General features: G+C 41.2%; 1 protein-coding gene across 1 annotated transcript; it reads right to left on the reverse strand.

Annotated features, from left to right (window-relative positions):
* Window positions 1-1,609: 1,609 nt before the first annotated feature.
* Window positions 1,610-27,620, reverse strand: TRPV1 (transient receptor potential cation channel subfamily V member 1). Its single transcript, XM_075262624.1, has 15 exons — window positions 27,289-27,620; window positions 26,012-26,181; window positions 24,783-24,935; window positions 23,278-23,418; window positions 21,038-21,336; window positions 19,525-19,701; window positions 16,861-17,019; window positions 13,944-14,027; window positions 12,720-12,790; window positions 10,392-10,557; window positions 9,620-9,686; window positions 7,712-8,022; window positions 5,385-5,512; window positions 4,145-4,263; window positions 1,610-1,842 (listed from the first exon to the last, which is right to left on the reverse strand). Exons 1-15 carry the CDS (start codon window positions 27,618-27,620, stop codon window positions 1,685-1,687), a joined length of 2,535 nt encoding a protein of 844 aa, XP_075118725.1. The 3' UTR covers window positions 1,610-1,684.
* Window positions 27,621-27,703: the final 83 nt, after the last annotated feature.

The raw sequence follows: 27,703 nt of genomic DNA on the forward strand, positions 1-27,703 counted from the left end.
ACCAACAAGAAATAGGCATTTTATGAGTCATAGTATACAATTTCAACCATGGTTCTGTGGTGAAAGTGTGAACCAATTCCCGTTCCCATGATGCTACAAAGCGAGGTGTCTGGTACCCCCATCTTCTGGCTCAGCAACAGACCATATAATGGATATAATTTGTGTCGGAGTGGTATATAAGAAACAGGGCTCTTTAAAGGTGGTGAGCCAGGCAGTAGGATTAGAGTGAATGACTGGAGGTAACCACTTTGCTGAAAGTATGCAAGTCATCTATTGGGTAGGATGGCCAGGAGTCCTGGTATTTCTGCGAAGGGGCATATGCCAAAGGAACTCATTACATCTCTGATTTTAGGTATTGAGGTGCCACAGTGACGAGACTGCCAATCAGACAGGGAAAAGCCTGGTTCACCCACTAATGGATTGAGTGGGCCCAGAGAGGTAACCAACCCCAAGCTCTAGCCAAATTTGCACCAGGTGGTCAAGAGTGTGTGGAGGAGATAGGATAGGGTGGGGGTGCCATCGGACATCCCTCAAGCCTGTGCAGAATCAACCTCCAACTCTATTTCGACCCAGAACTTGGAAGACTGATTATGGAAGACTTCTAGTATGTAGGAGAATATGGTCACCCTATGATATAATGTAAAGTCAGGAAGTCCCATCCTATAGAATCCTATGGCCATGTTTACCATATACATCAGGAGCTTTTGTCAGGAGTTTTCCTTTCTACACACTAAACACCTCCAAAAAACAAGATGTGAACTTAGCCTAACATTCAAGACTTGGCGAAAAGAACTAAACGCAAGCTGGTCATGAAACATTAACGACTTTATTTGTTAATATTGACAGCAGACAGAATTTTAGAAAGTGTCTTTAAAGATGTTAGCGCTTTTTTCCTTTTTTATAACTACTTGCAGTATTTCATGACCAGCATACCACCACTGCCAGACTCCACGAGGGTCCTTAGGGCAAACCCACCTAGATAAAATTATGAGCCTCAAAGCTTCAGTGGAAAACAACCCCATTTGGAGGTAACTTTAGAGGGTCATTATCTTAAGGCCCATTCACAGATAACCTATTAAATATATGGAAATGTCCTGATCGATAAGAACCCCAGTCTGACATAGGATACCATTCAGGACTGGATACAGCTTTAGAATAGAATAAAAAGAGGATGCAAAATAGCCATCTGCAAAGTAGTCTGTACAAAAGTGACATTGTGACTGCTGCATATTACCTCTTAGGTGGTAGAATCGCAGTCTACTATGTAGCACTTCAATGTCAGAACATCAATCTATTGTACTATATAACAAGTAGAGCTGCCTGTAGTCCATTCAGTACTTACTACTATATATATAGTAATGGTGGTCATGCAAACAGACACCCTGGACAACCAGACTCTACAGAATACAAGGAAGAGATTCTGAGATCTAAAATCTGTTTTTCATATTGATACGGTTTCTAATCTATTACCAAGGTGACTTTATTTCAGTGGGGCAAAGACAATGATACGTAGATTATTTTCAACAGACGTGTTCTGTCAACACAGAGGAAATATACCTTGGTCACATCAGGACATAAGATGAGAGCCATAATTATATTATCTATGTTGTAATAACACTGTGACTTGGTGTAATGAAACCATATGATACATCAGACTGGATGCTATGACACTGGTTTGTTCAGTTTACGTTGGCTTAGTTGTCCCGTCCTCGGAGGGTTCATGTTCCGATATACCCTCAGATATAGGTTGCAGTGGGGCACCAGTCTCCTCTGGCTCTTTGACTCTTTTTCCTTTGATGCTGAATTCTCTGATATGAGGTACCAGGGTCTTCCATGTTTTCCCTTAAAATAGAATAATGAAAAAATCATCATTAAGGCTGAGGTCCATCGTTCCGGAAATGCGGCTTTTTTGTTGCAGATTTTGCTATGTTTTTTTTGAGCCAAAGCAATATATAGGATGTTCTTACACTTCTACCTTCTATCCACTCCTGGCTTTGGCTCAAAAAACTGCAGCAAAATCTGCAGTGTATGGACCTTGAAAAAACTGCTAGCGTTTTTTCCACACGGCTTTTGCCAGCTCCACGTGGATTTTCCGCCTCCCATTGACTGTGTTGATTTTTGCAGGCGGAACCCGCCTGAAGGAAGCTTTTTTTTCAGCGCCGAAATCCTCGCCAAAAATCTCTGTCTGAATGGACCCTCATGGTGATAGTAGGGAAGTCCATATTATAAGACATTATGTAATCCAAAATGAAAATCATAAGGTTCATGGTAGAAATTGTGAGCCATATTCACAACTATACTATGACTTTAACTTATAAAGGAAACCATAATACTTTGCTGGATTCTTCATATGATGGGTCTAAATGGTGCTCAATGGACCCTACTGACTCACAAATTGGTCCACAAGGGAGAGCAGCACAGGAGAAATTCGGAGTATATTTGGTGCAAGCCTTCAGAAACACCCGATACACAGTCCCATCGCAACAACCTCCAATTGTTATAATGGGGTCCTTCTGGTTTCCATAATTTTAATACCATGAATATTCTTGCACACTATCTGTGCCAACAAAAGTGACAGAAATCTTGATGGCATGCCGAATGGAAGGGTAGAAAGCAAATTTTAAAGGTGTTGTCCATGAGTATACTTTTGATGACACATCCTTAAAATGGGTCATCAATGTCACAGCGGTTTGGGTGCATTTCCTGGTACATCCGCCGATGACTATATGCAAATACTGCAGTGAGTGAAAACTAGCACAGCTTTGTATGCTTTATAGCAGCTTGGGAAGTTGTTGCAAATTTAGCTCAAGTCAAGGGGACTGAGTTTGTAGTACCTTTCCAAGCCACTACACAGTGTAAGGAGCTGTGCTAGGAAAGATGATCGTCAATAGTATAATATTGGACAATCCCTTTAACATAGCCTACGACACATTAGGCCCCATACATACATCCATATTTTAGATCTATACTAGCTCCAAGATATATGGAGCTGTAATACAGCAGCCACAGAAAAACAAAACTGGCCATACAATCACAATAGCTGTTGGCTGAACTGTTGGCCAAAAACATACTATTTACTACTGTGGTTCCTCAAGTTACAAAATTATGTAAGTAAGTTACAACCAAAGTAAGTTAAAATCATTGTAAGTAGAGGCTATAACTCTATGGAAATCTAGTAATTGGTTTCAAACGCCCCAAAATCTCACTAAAAAATCTGCAAAAAATTAAGAAGGTGGAAAAATCATGAGATAACCCATGTAAATATAGCAAATCCAGAATAACCCGTGTAGATATAGTAAATCCAGAATAATCCGTGTAGATATAACAAATCCAGAATAACCCCTGTAGATATAGCAAATCCAGAATAACCCCTGTAGATATGGCAAATCCAGAAGTCAGAAGGAGCCACTGGAAGCTGGAAGGCTGAGGCCCCACGTTGTAGAAATGCAGCTTTTCTTGTTACAGATTTTGCTGAACTTCTTTGAGTCAAAGCCAAGTATGGCTACAAAAGGAATGGGAAATATATAGGAAGTTCTTATACATCTACCTTCTGCTCAATCCACTCCTGGCATTGGCTCAAAAAACCGCAGCAAAATCTGCAACAAAAAAGCTGTGTTTCTGCAATGTGGAATTGTAAGTTAATGGACTAATGTAGTTCCCAAGATGAGTTCAGTATAGAAAGTGGTTAGAGTAGTTGTTAAGGATTAGTAAAACACGGCATGAATTAAAAAAACAGTGCCACACCTATCCATGGGTTGATTGCGGTATTGCAGCTACGTCCAATTCACTTCAATGGAGCTGAGCTACAATACCCATACAACCCATGAGCAGGGTATGGCACTGTGTCAGGAGGAATGCAGCCATGTTGTGCTAATCCTCAACAACCCATTGCATTGTTAGAGTCTAATATAACTTGGCCTTAGGTGACATGCATGCGAACATGAAGGGACAGTGTGCTAGCTATGAAAAACACAGCTAAGACACTGACTGCGCACATGATGAAGTGCAGATAACAATGGCTTGGTAATAGAGAACATACACTTCCAGTGCTGCATTCCATTAGGTAGAACGTAATGTTAATGATCCAGACTCTAATTATTACATGGCACAGTATACAGGCTGTGACCGGACATCACACTCCTACCTCTGCCTATTCGGATTGAAGCATTGTTTAGATTATTTTTCGTGAGTCCAGAATTTCCCGGATCTTCATTGATTATCCCTAAGTTTGTGTTCCATCTGGTCCAGTTAACCTCATCGACCCTGCAAGTAACAAACAGGCCATGCTTAATGATCATATATAATAATGACACAGCAATATCTATTACAATGTAATATAAATGTATATAACATGAAATATACAGGATATGATATTCCAGAAAGTATGATAAGCTGCAATATCAGGGAAATGCTTAGAGACCATATACAATAATTATATTGTAATATCTAATTACTGTACAATGCAATGTATAGGGGCCCCTGCTTTTTTTTTTTTTAACATGGGCTGTTACCTGCAGGAGTTATCTATTTACTTAACAATCCCTGCTCCTGCCCATGACCGCCTTCACTTTCTCTTCAGCTCTCCAGGGGGCCTGTGGGTCCCATATCACATTGCTGATGCTGAACAGCGTCAGGATGTTGGTCACGTTTTGTTTATTTAAAGAAAATGCTTAGTTCCCAGATATTCCAGGAATATTGTTGCCGTGTTGTAAGTGTTTATGACACATCAACTATCCTCAGTGGCCAATGGAGGTTGGCAGAGGTGACATAAGTATAGCCAACACTGCTGTCATGGTCAGGTGACACATCATCTATATAGAAAACAGGTTAACCTCTTATGGGATCTATAATATGTCAAAAACATGAGTGTAAATGATGAGATGTTCTGAGACCTGAGGGTTAAATTACTGTATCAGAAGAATATTAAGATCAGTTCAGATATAACTGGTAATGCAGCCACCACCAACCTAGAATAAGGGATTACAGGTAGTCCTTGATTTACGACGTTGATCCATTCTTGCGCGGCGTTGTAAACTGAATTTCGACGTAAGTCGGAAACCTACCACACCGACGCCGCGTAGGAACGGATCTACGTGATTTAGTGTGCAGCGGCTCAGAAGACCTATGAGAAAAAGTAAGCTCACTTGTAACAGCAAGCTGCCAGCTCTCTTCCAATGAGCAAGGACGAGCGTGCTGCAGAACCCGCATTGATTTGCCGCAGGCTAGTCCTTGCTAGTCGGGAGTGCTGGCAGTTTTCTGTTACAAGGGAGCTCTCATCTCTAGTTGTAACCACGAAACGTCGTAACCCGAGACCGTCGTAACCTGAGGACTACCTGTACATGTTTGTATGCCCTCTATTGGTGATCTAGGGATTATACTATTACCTGAAGCAACATCTGTAATCCTCCTTTCCATCAGGTGTCAGTCCCACCAGGACAGATTTTCCAGAGCGGTATCTATTTGTGAAGTAGGTCACAAAACTTTTTTCTATGTCAATAATAGTAATTGCTCTCTGTAAAAGAAACCAGTTGTTTTTAAGGCCACGTATCATATGTTTGTTCGTACAACGCATTGGTTTGTATTGCAATTGATACATATATTCTTTTGACCCTTTATAGGGAACCAGTCTTGTACATTGGGGACACTCACCAACGCTTCCTTCCTTATAGTGTTTTAGTGTCCACAATATACCTATTGCAGTCCCTGGGGCGTCACTAGGACAAAAGATCTAGGACATAACCCCATGATCTTTTGCCTAGTGCCCCAAATGTTCCCCATCTTCATTATCAATTGTATCGTATCTGATGATATAGCTGAATAGTGCAGTAGGGCACGGGGGTCTTTCTGCCTCACTTCTCTTCCGCATACACTAAAGGCCACTTCATGCTTTTGCAGACCATTGAGGGGTCATTATACTGTGTAGGGCCCTTAGAGACATTATATTGTGTGGAGGACACTGAGGGGGTCATTAAACTAGTTGGGGCCACTGAGAGGGCATTATACTGTGTAGACGTCATTGAGGGGGCATTCTAAACTGTAGAGTGTACTGAGAGGCAAAATACTGTGGGGGGAAAAAGGGGGAGGTAAACTGAAAGGTGGGTATTGACGGAGTTAGAGCCTTGGCTTAAGACTAGGGCTGAGTGATCGTGTTCGGAAAAGATCGGATTCCGATCGGCGATCGAGAAAATTTCACGATCGCCATCGGAATTCCAAACACGATCTTTTTATGTGGGATCGAGATCGGTGATTTTTCCCACAATGCATTGCTTATCCTTCACACTGAGTATACGATGTATATTCAGTGTGAAGGCTTTGCTGCAGTTCCATAGGAATGAATGGAAGCAGCCGACACACAGCCTTAACCCCCTGCACGCCGGCTGCCTTCATTCGTTCGCATGGAAGGCTAAACTAAACATCTCTAGCAGCTACTTATCTCTAGAGATGGCTGCTCCAGTGCCCTCCTTCTTCTTGCCTCGTTGCCCCGCCTCCCAGGTTAGTGTTTAAAGTGCTAGGTAGGCGGGGCTTGTGTCTTAGTGTGGGCGGGTACAGGGCGGGGAGACGTGATGTCTCCCCTCCCAGTACCCGTCCACACTCTCCTAACCCGCCCACACTCTCCTAACCTGGCAGGGAGGGGGCAGCGAAGAGAGAAGAGCAGCGTGGAGCAGCAGCGGGACGAAGAATGAAGACACGGGGCACAGGACCAGCCATCTCTGGAGGTAAGTGGGCACCAGGGGGTAGGATTGCTTTTAAAATCCGATCTCCGATTAATAAAAAAATCCCATTGACTTGCATTGGGATCGGAATTGGGATCGAGATCGGGTTCCAGTGAAAAATGATCGGAAATCGGATTTTAAAATCGATCCTGAAAAGTCAAGATCGGCTCAACCCTACTTAAGACTAATAAATATTTTGCTGAATTGTGTTAAACCATGTCACCAAACACTTTTACTTTGGACAGTATTAGTATAGGGATGTTTGGGAAATTAAACCATTGGTCCATATGGATTTACTGGTTGTTTAGTGTCCCAAATCTGCATGACAGGTTCTTTTTTAATAAAGGATATAGTATTAAAGTATTCCTTAGGACTCATGCACACAACCATAGTTTTATCTGAAATTACGGATCAAAGTACAGATACATTGATTTCTATGGGCCCATACACACAGCCATAGTTTTTGCAGGCTGTGTGTTGAGGCCATATTGAAGAGAAAAATATGGAGCAGGTCCTATACATGTTGGTATTTGTGGCTTGGTCCATGCATTTCAATGTATGGGTTAGTGAAAACCACGGATGACCCGTACACTGCACACGGTCGAGTGCGTAAGGTCTTAGTCTCATGATGCAATCTTCCTATCTCAGACACAAGGTATACATATATCTTACAGAATTCAATTAATGCCTTTGTAATGAGGTATGAAACCAGAAACTTGAGCAGGATTAGGGATATACGCAAATAGGAAGAAATCTGTCTGTCAGGTCAAGTTGGGGCGATGGGTGGGGAAGCTAAAGAGAAGCCACACACTTCTCCCTCAGCATGTCAGTGTCTGTGTATATAAGTTGTATGTTACAATAGAGTATGTTACCGCCCACTTGACTAGTGCACCCTAATTTGCATCAACACTAAAAGGGCTTGTATCTTTGGAATGGCTGAATAGATCTGAATAAACAAAACACCAAATTGCTCATTTAGACAAATGTAGATCAATTACCTGTAACTTCCAGATGCTTTTGCTCTCCTGAGCGATCTTGTTCACCGTCTCCCCCATCAGCGCTATGAGCATGTTCAGCAGGAGGATATAGGTGAGTATGACATATGTAATGAGTAGAAAGATGAATACAGTCTTGTACTTGTAATTCTCGGTGAACTCCAGATCTCCCATTCCAATGGCAAACTTGAAGAGTTCTTGAGACGTGTAATATAAACTATTGTATGATGCCGAGTCAGCTTTACAGCAACGTTTGTAGGAACAAGTGCTGTTTTCGTTCCTGCCGTCTCCATCTTCAATAAGGGTTACCAAGGCTGTCAGACAATATGCAAAGAGGACATTACTCTAAAATAATGAAATATACGCAGAATGGCCACTTTATTAGAGACACCCATCTAGTGTATCATGAAAACCTTCCACCAAACACCATTACTCCATCTCCAGTCGGAACTATTCACACTTGACAGGTTCAATGATGCTGCTTGTGCCACATTCTGACCTTCTATCAGCATCAGGCAACAGAAATCGGAAATCATATGACAGAAGTTCTCTAAAGCGCTGCGGAATATGATGATGCTATATGAGTAGGCAAAATAAATCCTCTCCATATGGTGTAACTCTAACCCATTGGGGCTCAAAGCAAAATTTGTAATGAGGCCACTACTTATCATGAGTTACCTATAATCCTGGCATCTTTTTATTTTATAGATAGGCCTTTCAGCCCCCTTAGGCTCCAGGGCCTGGTAGCGATTGCTGCCTCTGCACCCCATATAGCTACACTCCTGCCTATAGCTATTTTGTTATGATGATTTGCTAGATTTATATCTATAGTCTGGTTATTATAATCCTGTTTAAGACTAATAATATAACAAATGTCTTTCAATATATTAGTGGAAATAAAATAGTAAAATATAGGACTCTGTACACATCTTTTCTGACTGTGTATTGAAGAGAATTCATTACTGCCATCTACTGGCTCCTTTGAAAACAATTCAACTGTGCAATCAGGTCTCATGACTTCAACATCCTCCTATATACTGTATATAATTTCTTGCATATTTATACTATTCCACTGCCAGAAAAGGATGTGTACAGAACTTTACAACAGGCACCTACTAAATTCTTAATTGCTCTCTATGTGTAATTTTTGAGGCACAATTATCCTAAAATGTAGACTTAGGGCTCGTTCAGATGGACCCCAGAGTATAATAATCGGATACCCGGGGGAATAAAAACATAAAAAAACTGTTTCTTACCTGCCCCCCAGCTCCTACGCTGTCGGCCTCTGCTGTCGTCCTTCTTCAATGACGATGTACGTCACATGACCCGGGACGGGGTTCATTTGACGTTAGAGACGTCAGAAAGGACGTCAGGAAGGGGGCCTGGCAGGATCGTGGAGAGGTAACAGTGTTTTTTTACGTTCCCTTACCTCTCCCGGTCCGCCAATCATTATACTCAGGGGTCCGAAAAGACCCCCGAGTATAATGATAGCAGCGGTAGCAGCCGTCACTGGGCCCCTAATGTCCCGGGCCCTGTGGCAGCTGCCTCTGCTGCTATGGCGGTAGTTACGCCACTGGTTTGAGGCTGAACATATAGACAAATATAATGTAATCAAGCACTTAGATTGAAAATAAGGAGAAGAAGAGCTTAATATGCGGTGAAGGATACAGAGCTCCTTAATAAGATATATTACAAAGCTTCTTATGTTCACCTGTACTATTCATTTATGAAACATTATTTATAACTGGAGGAACTGGAGTTACGCTTTATATAATAATCTGTGTAAATGAATCTCATATGGATTAGGAACATGCTATAATTCCATAAAATCTCTAGGATAATTTATGGAAAAGTAACATGGAGATTATATGGATGACTTCTTAGGAAACAAGAATCAATTGTGTTTCATACCTGTGGCAAAGCCAATGAGGAACAGAATGTAGACAAGCATGAAACGAAGCATATCCCGTAGAATCATCTGCAAAACGGAAAAAATTGTTTACATGTAAAGCTATGTCATCTGTTCATTCCCCATGACTATGTATTTTATTAGTAATAATTTCAAGTCACCATCATATATATTCTGCAGAACGTTGTAAATCATAAGGCACATGGGGAACGGGTGCAGGGTGAGATGCAAGAACGATCCTCAACGTTGTGTTGAATTAATGGATTTTGATAAAGTTCAACATACTTATACAGTTCAACAAACACTAGCAGTACTCTGGAATTCAGTAGTAGGTTCTCAGTCTTCAGCCGTCTGACCTGTGGAGTGGGAGTCTCCCTCTTCTTTTGCACAGAATGTATGAGGAGTATAATGGCAGCTGGGAACCTTTTGCTGTCCCCACCTCACCATCTCCTAAGATGTCTTTCTTCTGCTGCATAAGGACCCTGATCTCTGGATGTGAATCTGCCACCTCTATCTATGCTGCAAATTCTGGGACTCTTTAAAAACCGCACTCACTTTCCTGCAGCTCTTTTAGACTCTCACCTCTGCAATTGCAGTCACTAGTTCATTGTTATTAGGTCATAGAAGTGTAATGAGTGTTCATAATCTAAGAAAAAACAATGTAAAAAAGGAAGTGACAATCTGTATAGACTCAATTGTGTTGACATTTAGTGAATCTATATAGGTAAGTGTAACCTTATGGACAGAACGAACAAGAAGAGGACGGTGACCAACCTTCTCAATCATCACAGCATAAATTCCCATTTGCTGGAAGCCTCTTGTGAAGTACAGTACATTGACCCAGCTCATTGCTAAGCAGACGACCATAAACCCCACATATTCATGTCTCCCAAGAAAGTACAAGAAAGTGGACATCAAGACGAAAATTGACTGACAAAAGCTAGAAGAAAGGAAGGAAAAATAAATATTATCAGGGCCAGATTACAAAATGGTTAACTGACTGAGGACCTTGGGTCTTGGAGTTTCCACTTCCCAGATCTCTCAACCTCTTCCTAATATACCTAAGGCGCCAAGACACAAGTGTTAGAAAGGTTTCAGCATGTCTCCAGCAACATCAATTTCCATATGTCTTTGTTCCTCACTACAAATTTCTTAAAAGGAAAATGTTTGTTTTGGTACCGTGTTAGCCAGTGGTTATAAAATATAAAAAACAAAAAAACTTTGCAAGTCTTCAGTAGGTGATACCTTTTTTAATGGCTAACTCATAATGATGACAGAATATGACGTTTCGAAGCTTCCTCTGAGCTTCTTCTTCAGATATAACTTAAAAACACTCTGTAGAGGCTGCATATTTATGACTGGACACAGGGCTAGAATTACAGGAGGGAGGGGGGAAGAGGCTTATTACTATATACTTATAACAACAAACAATCAATTGCCAGATCCCTGGTTCTTATCTTAATGGCTGTCTTAATGATTTGTATAAAAAGACATAAACCCAAGTGAGATGTTCATCCCATTGTCCAGCGTCTGGTATAGGGTCATGGCCTTGTACTCATAAATCAGTCGGTTTCCTTGATTTAAAGTTCCCTTTTAAGATCAAGATTTTCATGTCATTGATGATGTTGTGAATGGGATGAACATCTCACTTGGGTTTATGTCTTTTTATACAAATCATTAAGACAGCCATTAAGATAGGAACCAGGGATCTGGCAATTGATTGTTTGTTGTTATAAGTATATAGTAATAAGCCTCTTCCCCCATCCCTCCTGTAATTCTAGCCCTGTGCCCAGTCATAAATATGCAGCCTCTACAGAGTGTTTTTTTGTTATATCTGAAGAAGAAGCTCAGAGGAAGCTTCGAAACGTCATATTCTGTCATCATTATGAGTTAGCCATTAAAAAAGGTATCACCTACTGAAGACTTGCAAAGTTTTTTTGTTTTTTATACAAATTTCTTCCAATACTGTAAATAAACCTGTAAAAAATCCCATTTTCATATAACCTATTTACTGTATATTAACAGAATGAGGTCCTCTCTACAAAATCCTTATATTTTGGCTAGAGTGATGATTATATTGGGGACTGTGTAATACATAATTTCTTCTATGGTGGTGCTGCAGGTAAACTGGGCACTTAGAACTCATGTACACAACTGAGTGTGCCTCTGATGTAGGGCCGAGTTTGCAATGGAATGCATTCAGTTGACACTGAGTTACATCTGAGTGCATTCACTTATACATTCATGTCTATGGGGGCTTCCGATTCATTCTGTTCCCTTTACACAGATCAGGATAGGACCTGCTCTATAATCATCCATGTCATCACAATAGAATAGATCCAAAGCCCCATAGATGTGAATACATAACAGAATGCACTCAGAAGACATTTGGACGTCACGCCGAGTGTCATTTGAGTTTATTCCTCTGCAAACTCTGCCCCACATCGAAAGCCTAATCGAGCATGTGCTGGGGCCTTAATGCTAGGTTCCTCCCGGTGCACCCTGCCTAGAAATCATTCCCCTTTTTGTACCACAGTCTCCCCCACAGAGTCCTTCCTTGACTATATGCTGTTGGCCAACTGCTATTATAGCCGTAAAAGGTTAATTTTCTCCTTTCTGACAGCAGAAGACTGTGTGTCATAAATTTTCTCACTCCAGAGCACCAGTGATCAGGGCTAAAAATGTATTATTGCCTTTTAGGTGTTACTCCATATGCCATCACTAAGGCACAGTTCACATCTGCATTCGGGTTTCTGTTTGGCGGAGTCCACTTGGGAATGCATTAAATGCGATTACCTTCAGGAAACCTGAAGACCCCATAGACTATAATGGGGTCCATGTGGTTTCTGCTCGGTTTCCACATGAAACATGCGGAGAGGAAAGTGCTGCTTGGTGACTTCTGCAGCCACCATACTGTACTTACTCTACACAAATCTTCTGTTGGATATAGCAAGGGGGCTCAGACTTTTCTAGCACAGGGACCCTCTGCTCTCCTTGTCTACACCTACATTTATATATACACAACTCCTCCGTAAGAATTTTAGTGTGCTTTACTTACATTTGGCTGCAAAGTGAAAGAAATAGCTGAAGGTTGGGACTTACAATAAAACTTCACTGTAGCTGTCAACAAGCACTGTCTTTAATGACAGATGTCTCTGCATGAAGTACTGGATCTAAAGGAACCAAAGAATATATAGTTAGTTAACCTAATCTGTAAAGAATATGAAATATTTTAGATCTAAAGATGCATCTTTTCAGACAGGCCTATCACAATTCCTAATGTAAACCCTTGCATACTATAATTAGAATCCCCAAATTTATCCCTCCTCTGTCCCCGCTCCCACATAACCCCAATGATATGATGCCATTTCAGGCTAACTCTATATGTCCAAGCTCCATCCACATGTTAAAGAGGACCTTTCACCATATCTGGGCACAGGCAGTGTTATATACCGCTGGAAAGCTGACAGTGCGCTGAATTCAGCGCACTGTCGGCTTTCCCGATCTGTGCCCGGTGTGAAGAGCTTACGGCCCGGTACCGTAGCTCTTCTATGGTCAGAAGGGCGTTTCTGACCATTAGCCAGAGACGTCCTTCTGCCTCGCGGCGCCTATCGCGCTGTGCTGTGGAGCGGGGAGGAACGCCCCCTCCCTCTGCTCACACAGCTTGTCCGTAGACGAGTATTATCAGGAGAGGGAGGGGGCGTTCCTCCCGGCTCCACAGCACAGCGCGATAGGCGCCGCGAGGCAGAAGGACGTTCCTGGCTAATGGTCAGAAACGCCCTTCTGACTGTAAAGCGCTACGGTACCGGGACCGATAGCGCTTTACACCGGGCACAGATCGGGAAAGCCGACAGTGCGCTGAATTCAGCGCACTGTCAGCTTTCTGGCAGTATATAACACTGCCTGTGCCCAGATATGGTGAAAGGTCCTCTTTAAAGGACACGACTAGTGACGGCTCATAAAGTTTTATGTTTGTGTAATGACAGTCACCTCTATTACAACATTGTCTGCCCTCTGTATAAGCAATGCCGCCCCTGCTACCTCTTGTGTCACCCCCCTCTACCTCATAGATTGTAAGCTCTTGCGAGCAGGGCCCTCAGTCCCATTGGGTGAAATGACATTCTTTGTTATGTATCTGTCTGTATCTGAACCCTACAAATTGTTCAGCGCTGCGGAATATGTTGGCGCTATATAAATAAAATGTATTATTATTTATTATTGTTATTATTAATAATCGATCGCCTATAATCGCTTATTGAATCGATCAGTCCATCAATCAATACATATAAATCAATAAGTAACAAATGATGTAAGGCATTGGCTTACCCCTCGAAAAAAGAAATAAATTCCTCCGATCACAGTGATAATCTCTCCAGTTGCACGAAGTTTATCGTCTGCTGGGAATGGGGGCTAACAAATACAATGTAAAAATGTAAATGCTCATCTCAACACTTTATGTAGATATTAACTGAATCTTGACCTTGATCTTTTTTTTATTTATTCTGTGCTCATGATTTTCATAATATATCTTTATTGAGGTCAGAGCTTAAGTATAAGAGTCCCGATTATCCCAACCACACAGGCTGAATAACAACTTACGGTGTATATACATTGGTAGAGAGAGCGAGCTGTCTATCACTGTGTATAGGCGGGATATTGTCACTCCTTAGGGAGAGACCACCATATAGGTGTGTGGAGACTTGTTAAGCCTTTAGCACTCCACTTTGCAAGGAACTATGGGAAGAATATGCAAATCCGCCTTCCATGATGTAATTAGGAAGACAGTTGCTGCCTCATTGTTGCAAACCAATAGAGGGCGCTCACTGGAATGTGCAAGCCTGTCTTAAGACAGGATTCCAGTGAAATAACCCAATAATGGCTGCTCCCTTTAGCCTCATGCCCGACCTTCCAAGAGGCCTTTGTTTGAGGCCTTTGTGGAATCCTGTCTTAAGACAGGCTTGCACATTCCAGTGAGCGCCCTCTATTGGTTTGCAACAATGAGGCAGCAACTGTCTTCCTAATTACATCATGGAAGGCGGATTTGCATATTCTTCCCATAGTTCCTTGCAAAGTGGAGTGCTAAAGGCTTAACAAGTCTCCACACACCTATATGGTGGTCTCTCCCTAAGGAGTGACAATATCCCCCGAACCCTGTCTAAGCCTCTCACCTCTACCAGGTTATAGTCCTCTCTACATCGGGCTGATGAGATCCAACCAGATCGAAACAGCTGTCCTTGATTGAGAGACTATAACCTGGTAATAATCCCAGCGTCATTGCTAAACAAAGGCCTCTTGGAAGGTCGGGCATGAGGCTAAAGGGAGCAGCCATTATTGGGTTATTTCACTGGAATCCTGTCTTAAGACAGGCTTGCACATTCCAGTGAGCACCCTCTATTGGTTTGCAACAATGAGGCAGCAACTGTCTTCCTAATTACATCATGGAAGGCGGATTTGCATATTCTTCCCATAGTTTCTTGCAAAGTGGAGTGCTAAAGGCTTAACAAGTCTCCACACACCTATATGGTGGTCTCTCCCTAAGGAGTGACAATATCCCCTGAACCCTGTCTAAGCCTCTCACCTCTACCAGGTTATAGTCCTCTCTACATCGGGCTGATGAGATCCAACCAGATCGAAACAGCTGTCCTCGATTGAGAGACTATAACCTGGTAATAATCCCAGCGTCATTGCTAAACAAAGGCCTCTTGGAAGGTCGGGCATGAGGCTAAAGGGAGCAGCCATTATTGGGTTATTTCACTGGAATCCTGTCTTAAGACAGGCTTGCACATTCCAGTGAGCGCCCTCTATTGGTTTGCAACAATGAGGTAGCAACTGTCTTCCTAATTACATCATGGAAGGCGGATTTGCATGTTCTTCCCATGTGTATAGGCGGGGTAATGAGGACTTGTCAATGGCAAGAAGTTTTTCGCTGCAGAGTTTGCATAGCGGGTCCTGATGCAAGATTTGCCGTGTGAGCTTACCCTTATAGGGTCCATTCATACGGAGGAAAATGCTGAGGAATTTGGTGTGGAATTTCAGCTAGCAGAAAAAGGAACCCATTAAAGTCAATGGGAGGATTTATGTTCAGTGCTGACATTCCACACCAAATTCCTCACCATTTTCCTCCATGTGAATGGACCCTAAAAAGGATAAGCTCAGAGTGTCTGAATTCACTCCGCTATTTACCCAGAAATCACATAAACCTATATGCTACAGAGCTCAGCTTCTCCCCTCTATCATATAAACGTATACAGTAAATCACAGAGATCAGCTTCTCCCCCTCTATTATATACACCTATATATCACAGAGCTCAGCTTCACTAAATCTATCATGTTCTGCTCTCAGATGGATCAGACATGTTGACTTTAAGATGATAATTTACATTGATCCCATAGTCATTATTAGTTTACTTAAAAAAAAAAAAAAATGTCCTTGTACCGTGTTAGCCAGTGGATATGAAATGAAAGAGCACATGGAGGACGGATAATGGCTGCCCACTATCAGGGTACACAAGCAGAGATGTCTTCTCCTCTGTCCTCAAGGTCCTTCTCAGAGAGTGTTTTCCTCTGAAGCTCCAATCTTATAAGCACTGAAGTTGATGGACTTGTTTTATCCATACATCTGGGACGTCTACACGTATCTCTCTATCCAAGTAAGTCTTTGGGACAAATCTATATTTAAGAAGCCCATAGCTAGTCTAGCAGAAATCGAGAATCTCCCGCTGCTAAGAAAAATTGTATTTGCTATTCTACATACGTGTACCCAGTTGTTGAGGACCAACCCCCTGGATACAGGCCATCTTTACAAATATATACAAGTTTACTACTCAAGCAACTATTAATTAAACTATCCAAAACATTCCTGCTCCAAGCTCCATCACCTGCTTAATTGGACACTGCCTACAAAGATTGCTGTATTGTATGTGAAAAATTCTCCCATATGTACATTTGTATTACTTTGTCCTGCTAGTAAAAAGAGCAACGATTACCCCCGAAGCCTGGTTGTCTGTTGTCATTGTCAGATATCATGTGGGGGCGGGTAATCGGGGACATCAAAAAGGAGATTTTGTGCACATTTGGGACCCAGGGACCCCCTGAAATCCGGCCACATCGGATATATTACCGTGATACCAGCCCTGGCCTTCCTGAGTGTTACAAACCCTTCCCTTTCCATTAAAAAAAGGTATCAACTACTGAGGACTTCTCTCAAAAAATTTCTTTCATTTAAAAAAAAAAGTGAACTTACATTGCCTAAAACTGGTCTGTAGTAGGCAGCTAGGGTGAAGATAATGATATATATCACATATGTCAAGAAGTTCAGATAGAAGATACGCTTGACAAACCGATCCCACTTGTCCTGTAATAATTTGTTGAGAGGCTCTACTAGCAGCATGTCATGGCGGTTCTGTAAAACATGGATGCACAGTTGAGGTCATTACCCTACTATCCAGCCTACAAGGTACTTACCATATAGAAATACATACATACATACATACATACATACTTCATAGGAAGATTATTATGGACACTCTATGCCATTGCCTTGTTTGTCAAACAATCTAATGGTAACCAATCACAGAGCAGCTTTCATTTTACCAATGCCATTCAAGAGATAAAAGCTGTAAAGTGATTGGTTGCTATCAACAATGATATCAGGCTTTCTATTAAAGGGCTTGTACAGAGTGATAGAAACATGGCTTCTTTCTCCCATCACCTAGTTCTTCACTCTAGGGTGTAGCTAGAAGGGGTGTAGAGGTAGCAGTCCATACTAGGCCCCAGAACCTGAGAGGGCCTATCCACCATATAAAATATACCAAAATAGTGCATTGTATTTAGGTGTCCCATTACAGTTTTTGCACTGGGACCTAGGAGCCTCAACATAAGTCTCTGCTTCAATATGGATTTTATCCAGCTGCCACAGGGCCCGGGACATTAGGGGCCCGGCAACAGCCGCTACGTTTTTTTTTTTCTTAATAGGCCGTTACCGGCTGGAGTTACTTACCGATGCTGGCAGGGGCCGGGATTGGTAAGTGATGCCGCGGGCCCCACAAACACTAGGTAAGTGACAGCCTTTTTTATGTTTGTATCCCCCTTCGGCCTCTGAAAAGACCCCAGAGTATAATAATTGTTCATGAGTGTTCATTATGAGGCATAATACTGTGTGCAGGGGCCAGTATGGGGGATAATAAAGTGTGCAGGGGCCACTATGGGGGATAATACTGTGTGCAGGGGCCACTATGGGGCATAATAGAGTGCGCAGGAATGCGGGGGGGGGGGGGGGGTCGGTCATCTTTGTTGGTCAGGAAGGGGGGAGGGTCATGTCAAAAGTTCGCCACAGGGCACCGCCATTCCTAGTTATACCACTGATATTATCTCTATCACATATATAACTGAAATGAACCAAAAAAACAAGAAACATCCCATATGTGATTGTGTTCTAGTTAGTCTAGTAGTGGAAGTGACCAAGATTAGGTAAAAGTGCACCAAAGCAGCTCAAATATGTATAATGTCAGCAGAACCGACTGGCCATCTAGTATAAATGGTGGCCTCCTGACTCTCCCGACATCAATTGGATTTCATCTGCTGATCCTTTTGATCTCAGGGAGAATATCAGACAGCTCTGGCAGCAGTTTTCTTCACCCTTCTCAGTGTCTGGCAGTGGTATTTCCCTCAGCCGAGTGTGCATGTGTTTGGGAGTGTTCAGTGACATAGCTGAGTGAAAGTATCAAAAAATAGTGCATGTACTTACATTTTCTTCTTGTGATAATGGGTTAAAAGAATTTGTTTTTGTTGTCACCAGTAAGTGCTGGTAATATTTGCCTGCTCTGATGCCACCAAATCAGCTATACTTTATGGTGAACCTCAGTATGAAGTGTCAAAATCCAGCAACAGCACCACCTCAGTAAATCATGGATTACATGGACGTGCTGGGTTATCCAGACCAAAAGATGTCCTTTGTGGCTGCTCACCTGCTACTGACTCAGAATTCTATATTAATGTACTGTAAAACAGGTTCTCAGAACAAGACAACAGGATAGGACACCCACCAACCATTAGAACACTCTGGTCCTCCTCACTGAGTCTAAGGCCCCACCTAGCGAGCCGCAGCCAAAAAACGCTGTAGAAAAGACCGTGTTGGAAAAGCATCACTATTTTTTCTGCAGCGTTTTTTGCAGAAAAGTCCCTATTATACCTATACGGAAAAACGTCAGCATTGTCGTACGTAGAATTGACATGCTGTGATTTACAAAAACGTGAGCGATTTTGAAATTGCAGCATTTCCTCTGCAATTTTTTTTTTTCTGCAATGAGTGAATGGGATTAGCCAGAATCCCAACCATGTTCCAGGTACTGTAAAACGTGGAGTTTTCACAACATGCGGCCCCGACCTAAGGAGGCCTTTGAATGGGGTGGAGCATGTGTATGGCTACTACATTCAAAGGGGAAGTTTTACTAAGATAACTGCTTTGTATGCCAGTCTTGAATATCCCTGCTCTACCCCAAAAAAATTTGCTTCGTTAATACAAGGTACACAAAAGTGGCATAGATAAAATAGTAAATGTGCACCAATATAGATAGAAATGATGAGTAACTGTAAAAAAGCAAGAGAGAGGAATTAGGGTATGTTCACACAGCGGAAAATGGATTGCATGTGAACATACCACGTGCAGTGCACCGGCATCCCGTCGCGGCATTCTGTTCCGAATTAAGCCCAAATGAATGGGCCTAATTGGGAAGGAGTCACGCGCCGCGGATTCCACGATTGAAGGCGATGAGAGCCGTCTTTGGCAGCGGATTTTGAGGCGGATTTTGCATCAAAATCCGCTGACAAAAAACTCTGTGTGAACTAGCTATAAGAGAGGCAGAAAGTGCAAAGCAAAAAAACCCACAGTACTCCCAAAACTACTCACCGGTGTCTCGCTGCTGTAAGCGATAATCTCTAGCACAGAGTTATTTTCAGTTGTGTCTACACCAGAAAGATCATATAGAGAAGAATGCACTGGCCCATATGCCCATTCGGTGAACTTTCTAGAAAGATGTCTACACTCTGGGTTCTTCATTTCTCTTCTGAGGATATAGGCAAAAACCTGAAAGTACATAAAACATTGTGTGAATGAGAACTGATATGTTGCGTTTAATCCACTTCAGCAGATGTTAATATCTTCAAGATTTTATATTAAAGCGTTCCTTAACTTTTGATTTTCTTGCAGCATTTGCATCATTAATACATTTTGTATTATATTATATTAAACCCTTCCCGTCACAGGCATTTTTCAATTTTCGTTTTTAACTTTTTTTTTATTTTATTTTTCCATTTTTCCTTTAACAGAGCCATATGAGGACTTAATGTTTGCAGGAGAAATTGTACTTGTAATGGCAAAATTTATTTTTCCGTACAATGTACAGGGAAGATAGAAAACAATTCAAAATGGGGTGGAATTGGAGAAAAACTGCGTTTGTGCGACTTTCTTATGGGTTTCATTTTTACAGCGTTCCCTTTTCAGCCTAAATTACATATCTCTAGTATTCTATGGGTCAGTCCAATTCCAGTGACACCAAATTTATATAGTTTTATCTACGTTTTAACCCCTTAAATACAATCTGTAATTTTGCCATTTTCTGACACCTGTAACTTTTTTATATTTTTGTGTATGGGGCTGCATAGGGTGTCTTTTTTTTGTGGGGCAGATGTACTTTTTAGTTATACCAATTTGGGGAATGTCTATTGCTTTGATTGCCTTTTATTCAAAACAATAGAAGCAAAGTAGCGAAAAAACATCAGTTCAGCTCTTTTAACTGGGGGGGGTCTCTTCAAACTGCTATGTCAGGTATTATAAAACTTAGTGGTTCTGATAGTGACGATAGCTCCTGAAATGATACAGGTGTTGTCTGGTATAATATGAAATCCTCCATATGACACCAGAACTACTAACTGTTCTATGATGCCCAATATATATCTGATTGAAATAACATCCCCACCAGCCTCAGCTTTCCTGCATTATACAAGAGCGTATTCATCTATACTAGAGTGAGAAGTGGTATAAAGATTTCTGCTGGCAATAGAGAAACAGATAGAAAATGAATTTCAGCACAGGATTTCACAGAAAGGAGCCAAAATTCATTAATAAGGAATATTATAATATTTATAAATAACAAAAATATTGCCAAAAAATGTTTACCTAAAAGTTTAGGTATATGCTTTTGGTACATAGGACATGCTTCTGATAGTTATTTCCTATAGAACTACAATGAATGAAAAAAAGTTGGTGTAAATAGTCATATAGAAATCTATAGGTCTGTGTGTTGTCTATCAAAAACACTGGCAACACATGGGTGAAGGTCAATGACAAATGAATAAGTCCCAATAGTATATTTTTTACATAATATCTTTCATTTCATACCGTTTCATGTTTTGCTACTTACCCCAATTTTCCCTGTTTTGGCTGCTAAGGTCAGAGGAGTTAAGCCTTTTTTATTTGAAATATCTTCTAGTCTCAAGGATGGTTTAATGTGCGCTCCCAACACCAAAATCTCTTCATACATTTTGGTAACAAACTTTGTATTTTCTATCGTATTGTCCGCAATGTCAATCAAGGCGTGAAGCACTGTATTTCCAAAAGTATCTCTGGCAGCGATATTGGCTGGAGAGTACTGGTTCTGCAGGAGGTATTGGACGATTTCTATTTGATTGGTGCAGGCTGCCAGAGACAAAGGCAGCTCCCCTAATAATAACAAGAAAGGAACGTTAAAAATGGGGATTACCTGGGCATACACATGGGAACAAAAAGTCACAGTCTCAACTACACTAAAATCTACTTATTATTTTTTGTCAAGACATTATTCACAATATTGACTATGAATTTGTCTGTTTTTTTGTCTTAAAGTGTGTCTTAAATATAAGCAACTTTTTTAATATATCATATTAAGGACAGTGGTTTCCTTCTCCTCTTATTACGTTGTTCTCACTGCTTTTTTACATTATATCCATCTCAAGCCTCAAACAACTCTTTCTAGCAGGGAGAAGTGGAGTGAGATTCTCCTGCCAGCTGTTTAATTGATTTATTGCCTCATTCTGTGCGCTAGGAGCCTCGTATCTACAACCTAGCAGTGTTACAAAAGCAAGGAATAACAGAGTGTAACAGCTGCAATTATTGGAGTGTCTTTTCTATCCCCCTCCTCTCTGCATAGACTAATATGTAGAAGTTAACTCTGCCTGAAAAGTTTAGACTATAACATATTTATGTAATAACATATATTACAAAGTTTCATATTAAGCTGTAATATTCATTTATGAAAAACTGTTTATAATTGTTAAAGTACACTGGTGTGGAACATTAATAGGGATGGAGAACAACCTTGAGGGCAAATAATGCGAAAAGGTGGGCACATGATGATAGTGAACAATTAGCACATTGTCTAAATACATAATAAGGATTAGATCTACTCTATCTTGCCTGAAAGAATCAGAAATTAAAAACATTGTTCTTTAACCCCTTTTTGACACAGGTGAGTTTGGACCATAAAGAGTAACTACATTTTCCCATTTCTTTTTCTAAGAAAAAATGCTTTTATCTTCTCTTATCAGTTTCTCTCCTACCTGCTAAACTGCTCAATTCACTGCCCCATTTGTCTTCATTGAAGACTGGCTGCAGTTTATAGAAGACTATGGAGAGAGAGGGTGAAGGAAGAAGATGAATAAATTAGACCCAGCGTTGTGACATCATGGTGCCCCATGTGCCCTCAGCACACACCACGCCCTCACCCCCTGAGCTGGGAGTGCATGATGTCATCCAGGGGCTGGAAGAGGCCAGAAGTAGACGCTAGGGGACTGCTGGATGCCCAGGAGAGATGAGGAATCAATATTCATCTTGATATGTTCTATTTAATGAACAGAAAAAGCATACTATTCTGTCTGTTAAATACGAAGGATTATAACGTAGTATGCACTTTTGACATCCGTTTTAACAACGTAAGTCTAGAAATGTTGAGCAACATATTTTAGCTAATTTTTTCTGTACCAAAACGTGTATGCTAAACTGAAAGAAAAAAAAAAATCATGTGAAGGGGTTAATTGCTCCTGTAGGAAAAATGTTATTAAACTTCTCAAAATGGATTTTCCAGAATTTTAACATTTTTTCACGTAAGCTCCAGCCCCTCTCCAGTCCACTTTAAACTGTGCTGCTTGCTTAATCCACTTTTCCCCCAGTTTTTCAGCATTCCCTTTTGCCAATCCCTTCACCAGCTACCCATTGATCTTTGTTTACTGCTGTAACGTGCACACACATAACCAGTGCAGCCAATCACTGGCCTCTGTAGTCCCATTAAAAGTGACATGCGAAACCCAAATCCACAGGAGAAATACAGGAGCCGTGTTCATATTTCTGACAGATGTGCATGTTGTATTTTACCATGAGACAATAAACTCATGTGAAGATGCAAAGACTGCAAGTATCATCATGGGACCATTGTAAAAAGTAGGGATTATACAAAGTGGAGATTACCTTTAGTATGATATAAAACTATGTTCTACTGGTAAATGGCGACTATCTTTGTAGATGCTTTGTTTTGGTGTATCAAGGATGAGATTTTCTTTTCCATGTATGCCTAAAGGTAAGTTCAGGGTTCTTTCTGGTAGGACGGTACTACAGGACATGGGCTCTTACCAAAATAGAAGCCAGCTCTTCCTCGGGCCTTCCTGAAGAATTCACCATCTGCCCTTGCGTGGACGTCTGCTCCATGCTGAACCAGAAGCTCCACGAGATTCATATTTCTTCTTTCAATGGCGATGTGCAGAGCAGTCTGACCTGATGGAAACACATGGACAAACTAAATCTACAAGTAACAAATCTAGTGCAATGAAACACTGAAGAGGAAAAGGGGACCAAAGGTCCGTTGAGGGAGAACCGTGCACACTGGTATGTTTAAGAAGATGGTAAACCAGGGTCCAATCACATAGGGTTTATTGGGTAGTTAAAAATACAGCATATAGCACGACGCGTTTCGGGCCTTACACTGGCCCTTTCTCAAGTGCAAAAAACTAGAGCAGGTCCCGTCAGGTCAGATGCAATGAAACAGTAAGTGTTGGCTGACCAGGCAATAGCGCTCTCTTCCAATTCCTCCTGACAACCCAGTGCATTGTATAGAGCTTGTGCTTGGTATTGTAGCAAATCCCAGTAATCTCAATAGGACTGAGCTCTTGACAGGCCATGTAAATCAGGAATGTGATGTCACAGGTTTGTGAAGCAAAAGTGGCAATCAAATGCTTTAAACAGCTCATTGGCAAGGGTGCTGGTTGTTAGACCCCCCACCAGTGGCATGACTAGGAATGGCTGGGCCCCAAGGCAAACATTTGCCATGGTCAACCATAGTCCTAGTTGTGCAGGACTTTGAAAACATGGTTGCTTTCTTCTTCTCAGGAAGCAACATCACATCTGTTTTATTTCAATGGCACTGAATTGTAGCCACTGTAGGGGTTCAATAGGGATTCATTTTGTACTTCCTCAGGGGATTTTTGGATGGTTAACATGATGGGAATCAGCCCCAGCCTCGAGGGCACTCATCTCCTTCTTTGTCTCTTCTGTTTACAAGTAGTCACCTATGCATTGGGGACTGGCAAATTATAGTAAAACAAGCCCCGATAGTACGGGTAGCTAGTGGTAAAATTTGGAGAGCAGGCAGAAGGCAGAGCAACTGGGGTCTGGTGCTGATCTGGGGTTAGAACCAAACCAGAACCCCGTCTTCTTACACTAATAAAAGAGAGTCCGTCATGGTAAAAGTGCTGCGCCATCTGTAGGCAGCATGTTATAGGTACACTGATCTATAGTTTTATTCTTCTCTGTATAAGTGTGCTATCAATAAGAAGGATCAGCCACTGGACTACACTGAATGGCCACCATGTAATACTACATTTCCCCAGTAGTAGTCACTGCAGGGAATATGCATGGCTGACCCTGACTTTCACTGGAAAAATACGCTGTTATGGTGTCTAAGGTCTATAGTGTATAGAAATAAAAGCATATTTTAGAGTTAATAGAAGTGACCTGATGCACCGAAAAAAAAAAACATTTTAGATTTTGACAAAGCAGATCATTCACAATCCATATGAGCTTATCAACATGAAGCATAACGCACATAAACTCAGAATAACACTTATATGAGATGACTGTACCTCTGTAATATGTATCTGTATATGCTGAATTAATAAATTCTTTCAGGTTGTCAGTCTTTGCTGCAATTTCCAACAATAATGGGATGGTGTTGTTTTTGCCATAGCTTAGATTCAACATTGCTTTTAGCAAGCAGGTTTTCCCAGTTTCTGGTTCTATAAAATAAGAAATACAAAAATGACTTTAAAATGTTCTTTTTACTATTTGCCACATGATTCAAATTACTTTGTAGGAATGATATCAGTGATACTGGTTGACCAGAAAACATAACTTTTATGGGCAAGGTTTAAATTGTCCAGGTTTGCAAACGGTAAACTCCATCTTTACAACATGGATGCCATTCTCACATATGGAAAAAAATGTCAAGCAAGGAGCAGAACAGAGGATGTGGCGCATCCTTGGCGTAAGTAAGGGCCTTGTGCTCAAAATGCCCCCCATTATCACCCACCTGTGCTAAAAAAGTGGCGTAGATGGGTTGATAGGTGTCGTCCCCCCCCCCCCCCAATTTATATACCAATATGATTTTAAAATCAAGTTTTCTGTTTTGATTTCTAATACGTGAACCTACCATTGGGTCCACGGAGCAGAAAGTACAAACTAGGATGGACCTACATATACAGTAAGTACAATCATTGTTTACTTTCAGTGGGTAAAAATCAGTCCATGGTCATGTGATATACAGTCCATGGTCATGTGATATACAGCCCATGGTCATGTGATGAACACACAGGTGCAAAGCTTGTTACAGTCACAGCACAGTAATCAGACCTGGTAACGAGCTGTGCACCTGTGTGTCTATCACAAGACCATGGACTGTACATCACATGACCATGGACTGCATATCACATGACTATGGACTGAATTATATCCACTGGAAGTAAACAAAGAATGACAGCAAGCAGAAATCTAGAAAACTGTGAGGAATTAATACAGAAAATATAATGGAAAATTGTAGAACTTTTCATTATACAAACAATAACATGTACAGCCAAAAGTAACAGTAGGTCAGTGTCTACCAAACACTGCTTATCGTCAGGAGAAAACCAAATTTTTGTAATGAAGAAATTCCTCTTGTCAAATTTTTGCTCCTACATTGCCTGCCCTCAGTTGGGGGTCGTTTGGGTTCTATAGATAGTATATTGTTTTCATGTCCTGACAAAATTGGTTGAAGTCTCTGACAATAATACCTGGAAATTCTAAGATTAGAAGTATGAAGACTGTCGGGGTTCACCTTTAAACTCGTTGTTAGTGAGGCGCTTCTGAGTCCGTAGCAAATAAACCAGTAGATCATCTAGTTCCTCACAGTCTCCATAGGCTACAGCATCAAAGATCCTTGTGCGGTCATACAGCTTAAATGTCCTGTCCCTACAGCTGTTGGTAGACTCCACAGAGGAACTCTGCCTGCGAGGTAGAGATAAGGAAACTATTAATATACTCCGGATTGTTATCCACATGCTTTAGAGAAAGTGTATGGTTTTTCTATGAAAAAGTTACACTGTAGTAGATAGTATCATTTGTAGGGCATATCTATACAAAAGTCTTAAAAAGAATGTATAATAAAAATCAAAAAATGTCAGGGTTCTCAATTAAGTTTTCATTAATATTTTGAATTTGTTTTTATAGTTTTATAATCCAGGTCTCTGCTGGAGGAAGATGTATCCAAATTTGTCAGGAATCTCAATTTAGCTGCTGTTCCTTTAGAGTTAAGTGCCATCCTGTGAAGCTTCTTGAAGTTTTCAGGGCTCTCCTGTGCTGATACAATTATTTAAACCCTGTTCCTGCTCATCCAGGTGTCTGCTATTTGGTTGTCTTTTATTGAGGATCCTATACCCTGATTTGTACTGGACTGCTCTAATATTGACCTTGTCTTCTCATTTTGGCTCTGACATTACCTCTTAGACTGACTTTTGGTTTTGATGCATGCACTCTTCTAAAATTTGTTGAGCTGAGGTGTCCCCGATTTGGCTTGCATTGGTCTTCAACTTGCTCCACCCGCTCTAGTAAAAAGTGGCGAGCGGGGTACAGAAGGAACAATGTAGCCTGTCTTTGGCATAAGAAAGGGCCGTGCACCAAATATGCAACCGAGTAACATTCATTTGCAACAGAAAACTTGCATATATGGATTAGAAAAGGAACGCTATGGGTGATGGCTGAATGTCTTTGTAGTGGGACACACCGCAGGCCTCTGCCAGGAGTATATATCGGGAGCTTCTCTTTAACATTGGGCTCTAAAAATCCAATTCAGAACTGACAACCGATATAGCTGCACTTCCTGTTGTCAGTTTTACAAAACTGCCTCAATTGATTAGAAGCATATGAATATCTCAGTCAGTAAAACAATCATTGATATAAAATGTTGGCCACTTCATATACAGCAATAAAATAAGACTGTAAACGTCTTTGGGACTGGGAATATATACGTGAATGCTGAAAATGTATGAACAATATGAAATAAGTAAGTAAAAGAGAAAAACGCACACACACACACACACACACACACACACATACCTGGTCAGCTGGTTACACGGTTTTCCTTTTTCTAATTGGACGTGAAATTTAACCGTCGGAGACATGACCTTGCTTTCTACCTGATACACAGAGTCCATAGGAGCCATTTCCCTTTCTGTATCAGCTTTGCCAAAACGTCGCCCTTTTGCTTTAGGTGAACTGAATATTGTATACTTGGTGTGCTTTAATTTGAAGTGTTGGTAGGCGTCATGGACATGTAGATTGTTGTCATCGCTGTGAGATTCATCGGCAGAAATATTTGTGTCCTCATTATGGTCGGTGTGGTCCGTTTCTTCAAGATCTGACGAACTTCCCATCTTTTTCATTTTCATTCACCTGTAGGAAAACACGTCACATGTTGTATTGCACAGATATATCATAATAAAGTAGATTATAGCCTCAATTCTACTGCGCG

This window comes from Leptodactylus fuscus, chromosome 2 (genome assembly GCF_031893055.1).
Source record: "Leptodactylus fuscus isolate aLepFus1 chromosome 2, aLepFus1.hap2, whole genome shotgun sequence".
NCBI classification, from domain to species: Eukaryota; Metazoa; Chordata; class Amphibia; order Anura; family Leptodactylidae; genus Leptodactylus; species Leptodactylus fuscus.

Excerpts from the sequence above, each read along its gene's own strand:
- TRPV1 (XM_075262624.1), bottom strand. The coding sequence starts at position 27,620 with ATGAAAATGAAAAAGATGGGAAGTTCGTCAGATCTTGAAGAAACGGAC. Across the intron at positions 26,182-27,288 it reads CCGTGTAACCAGCTGACCAG|GCAGAGTTCCTCTGTGGAGT; the intron begins GTATGTGTGTGT and ends TCTACCTCGCAG. Across the intron at positions 9,687-10,391 it reads ATGCTGTGATGATTGAGAAG|ATGATTCTACGGGATATGCT; the intron begins GTTGGTCACCGT and ends TCCGTTTTGCAG.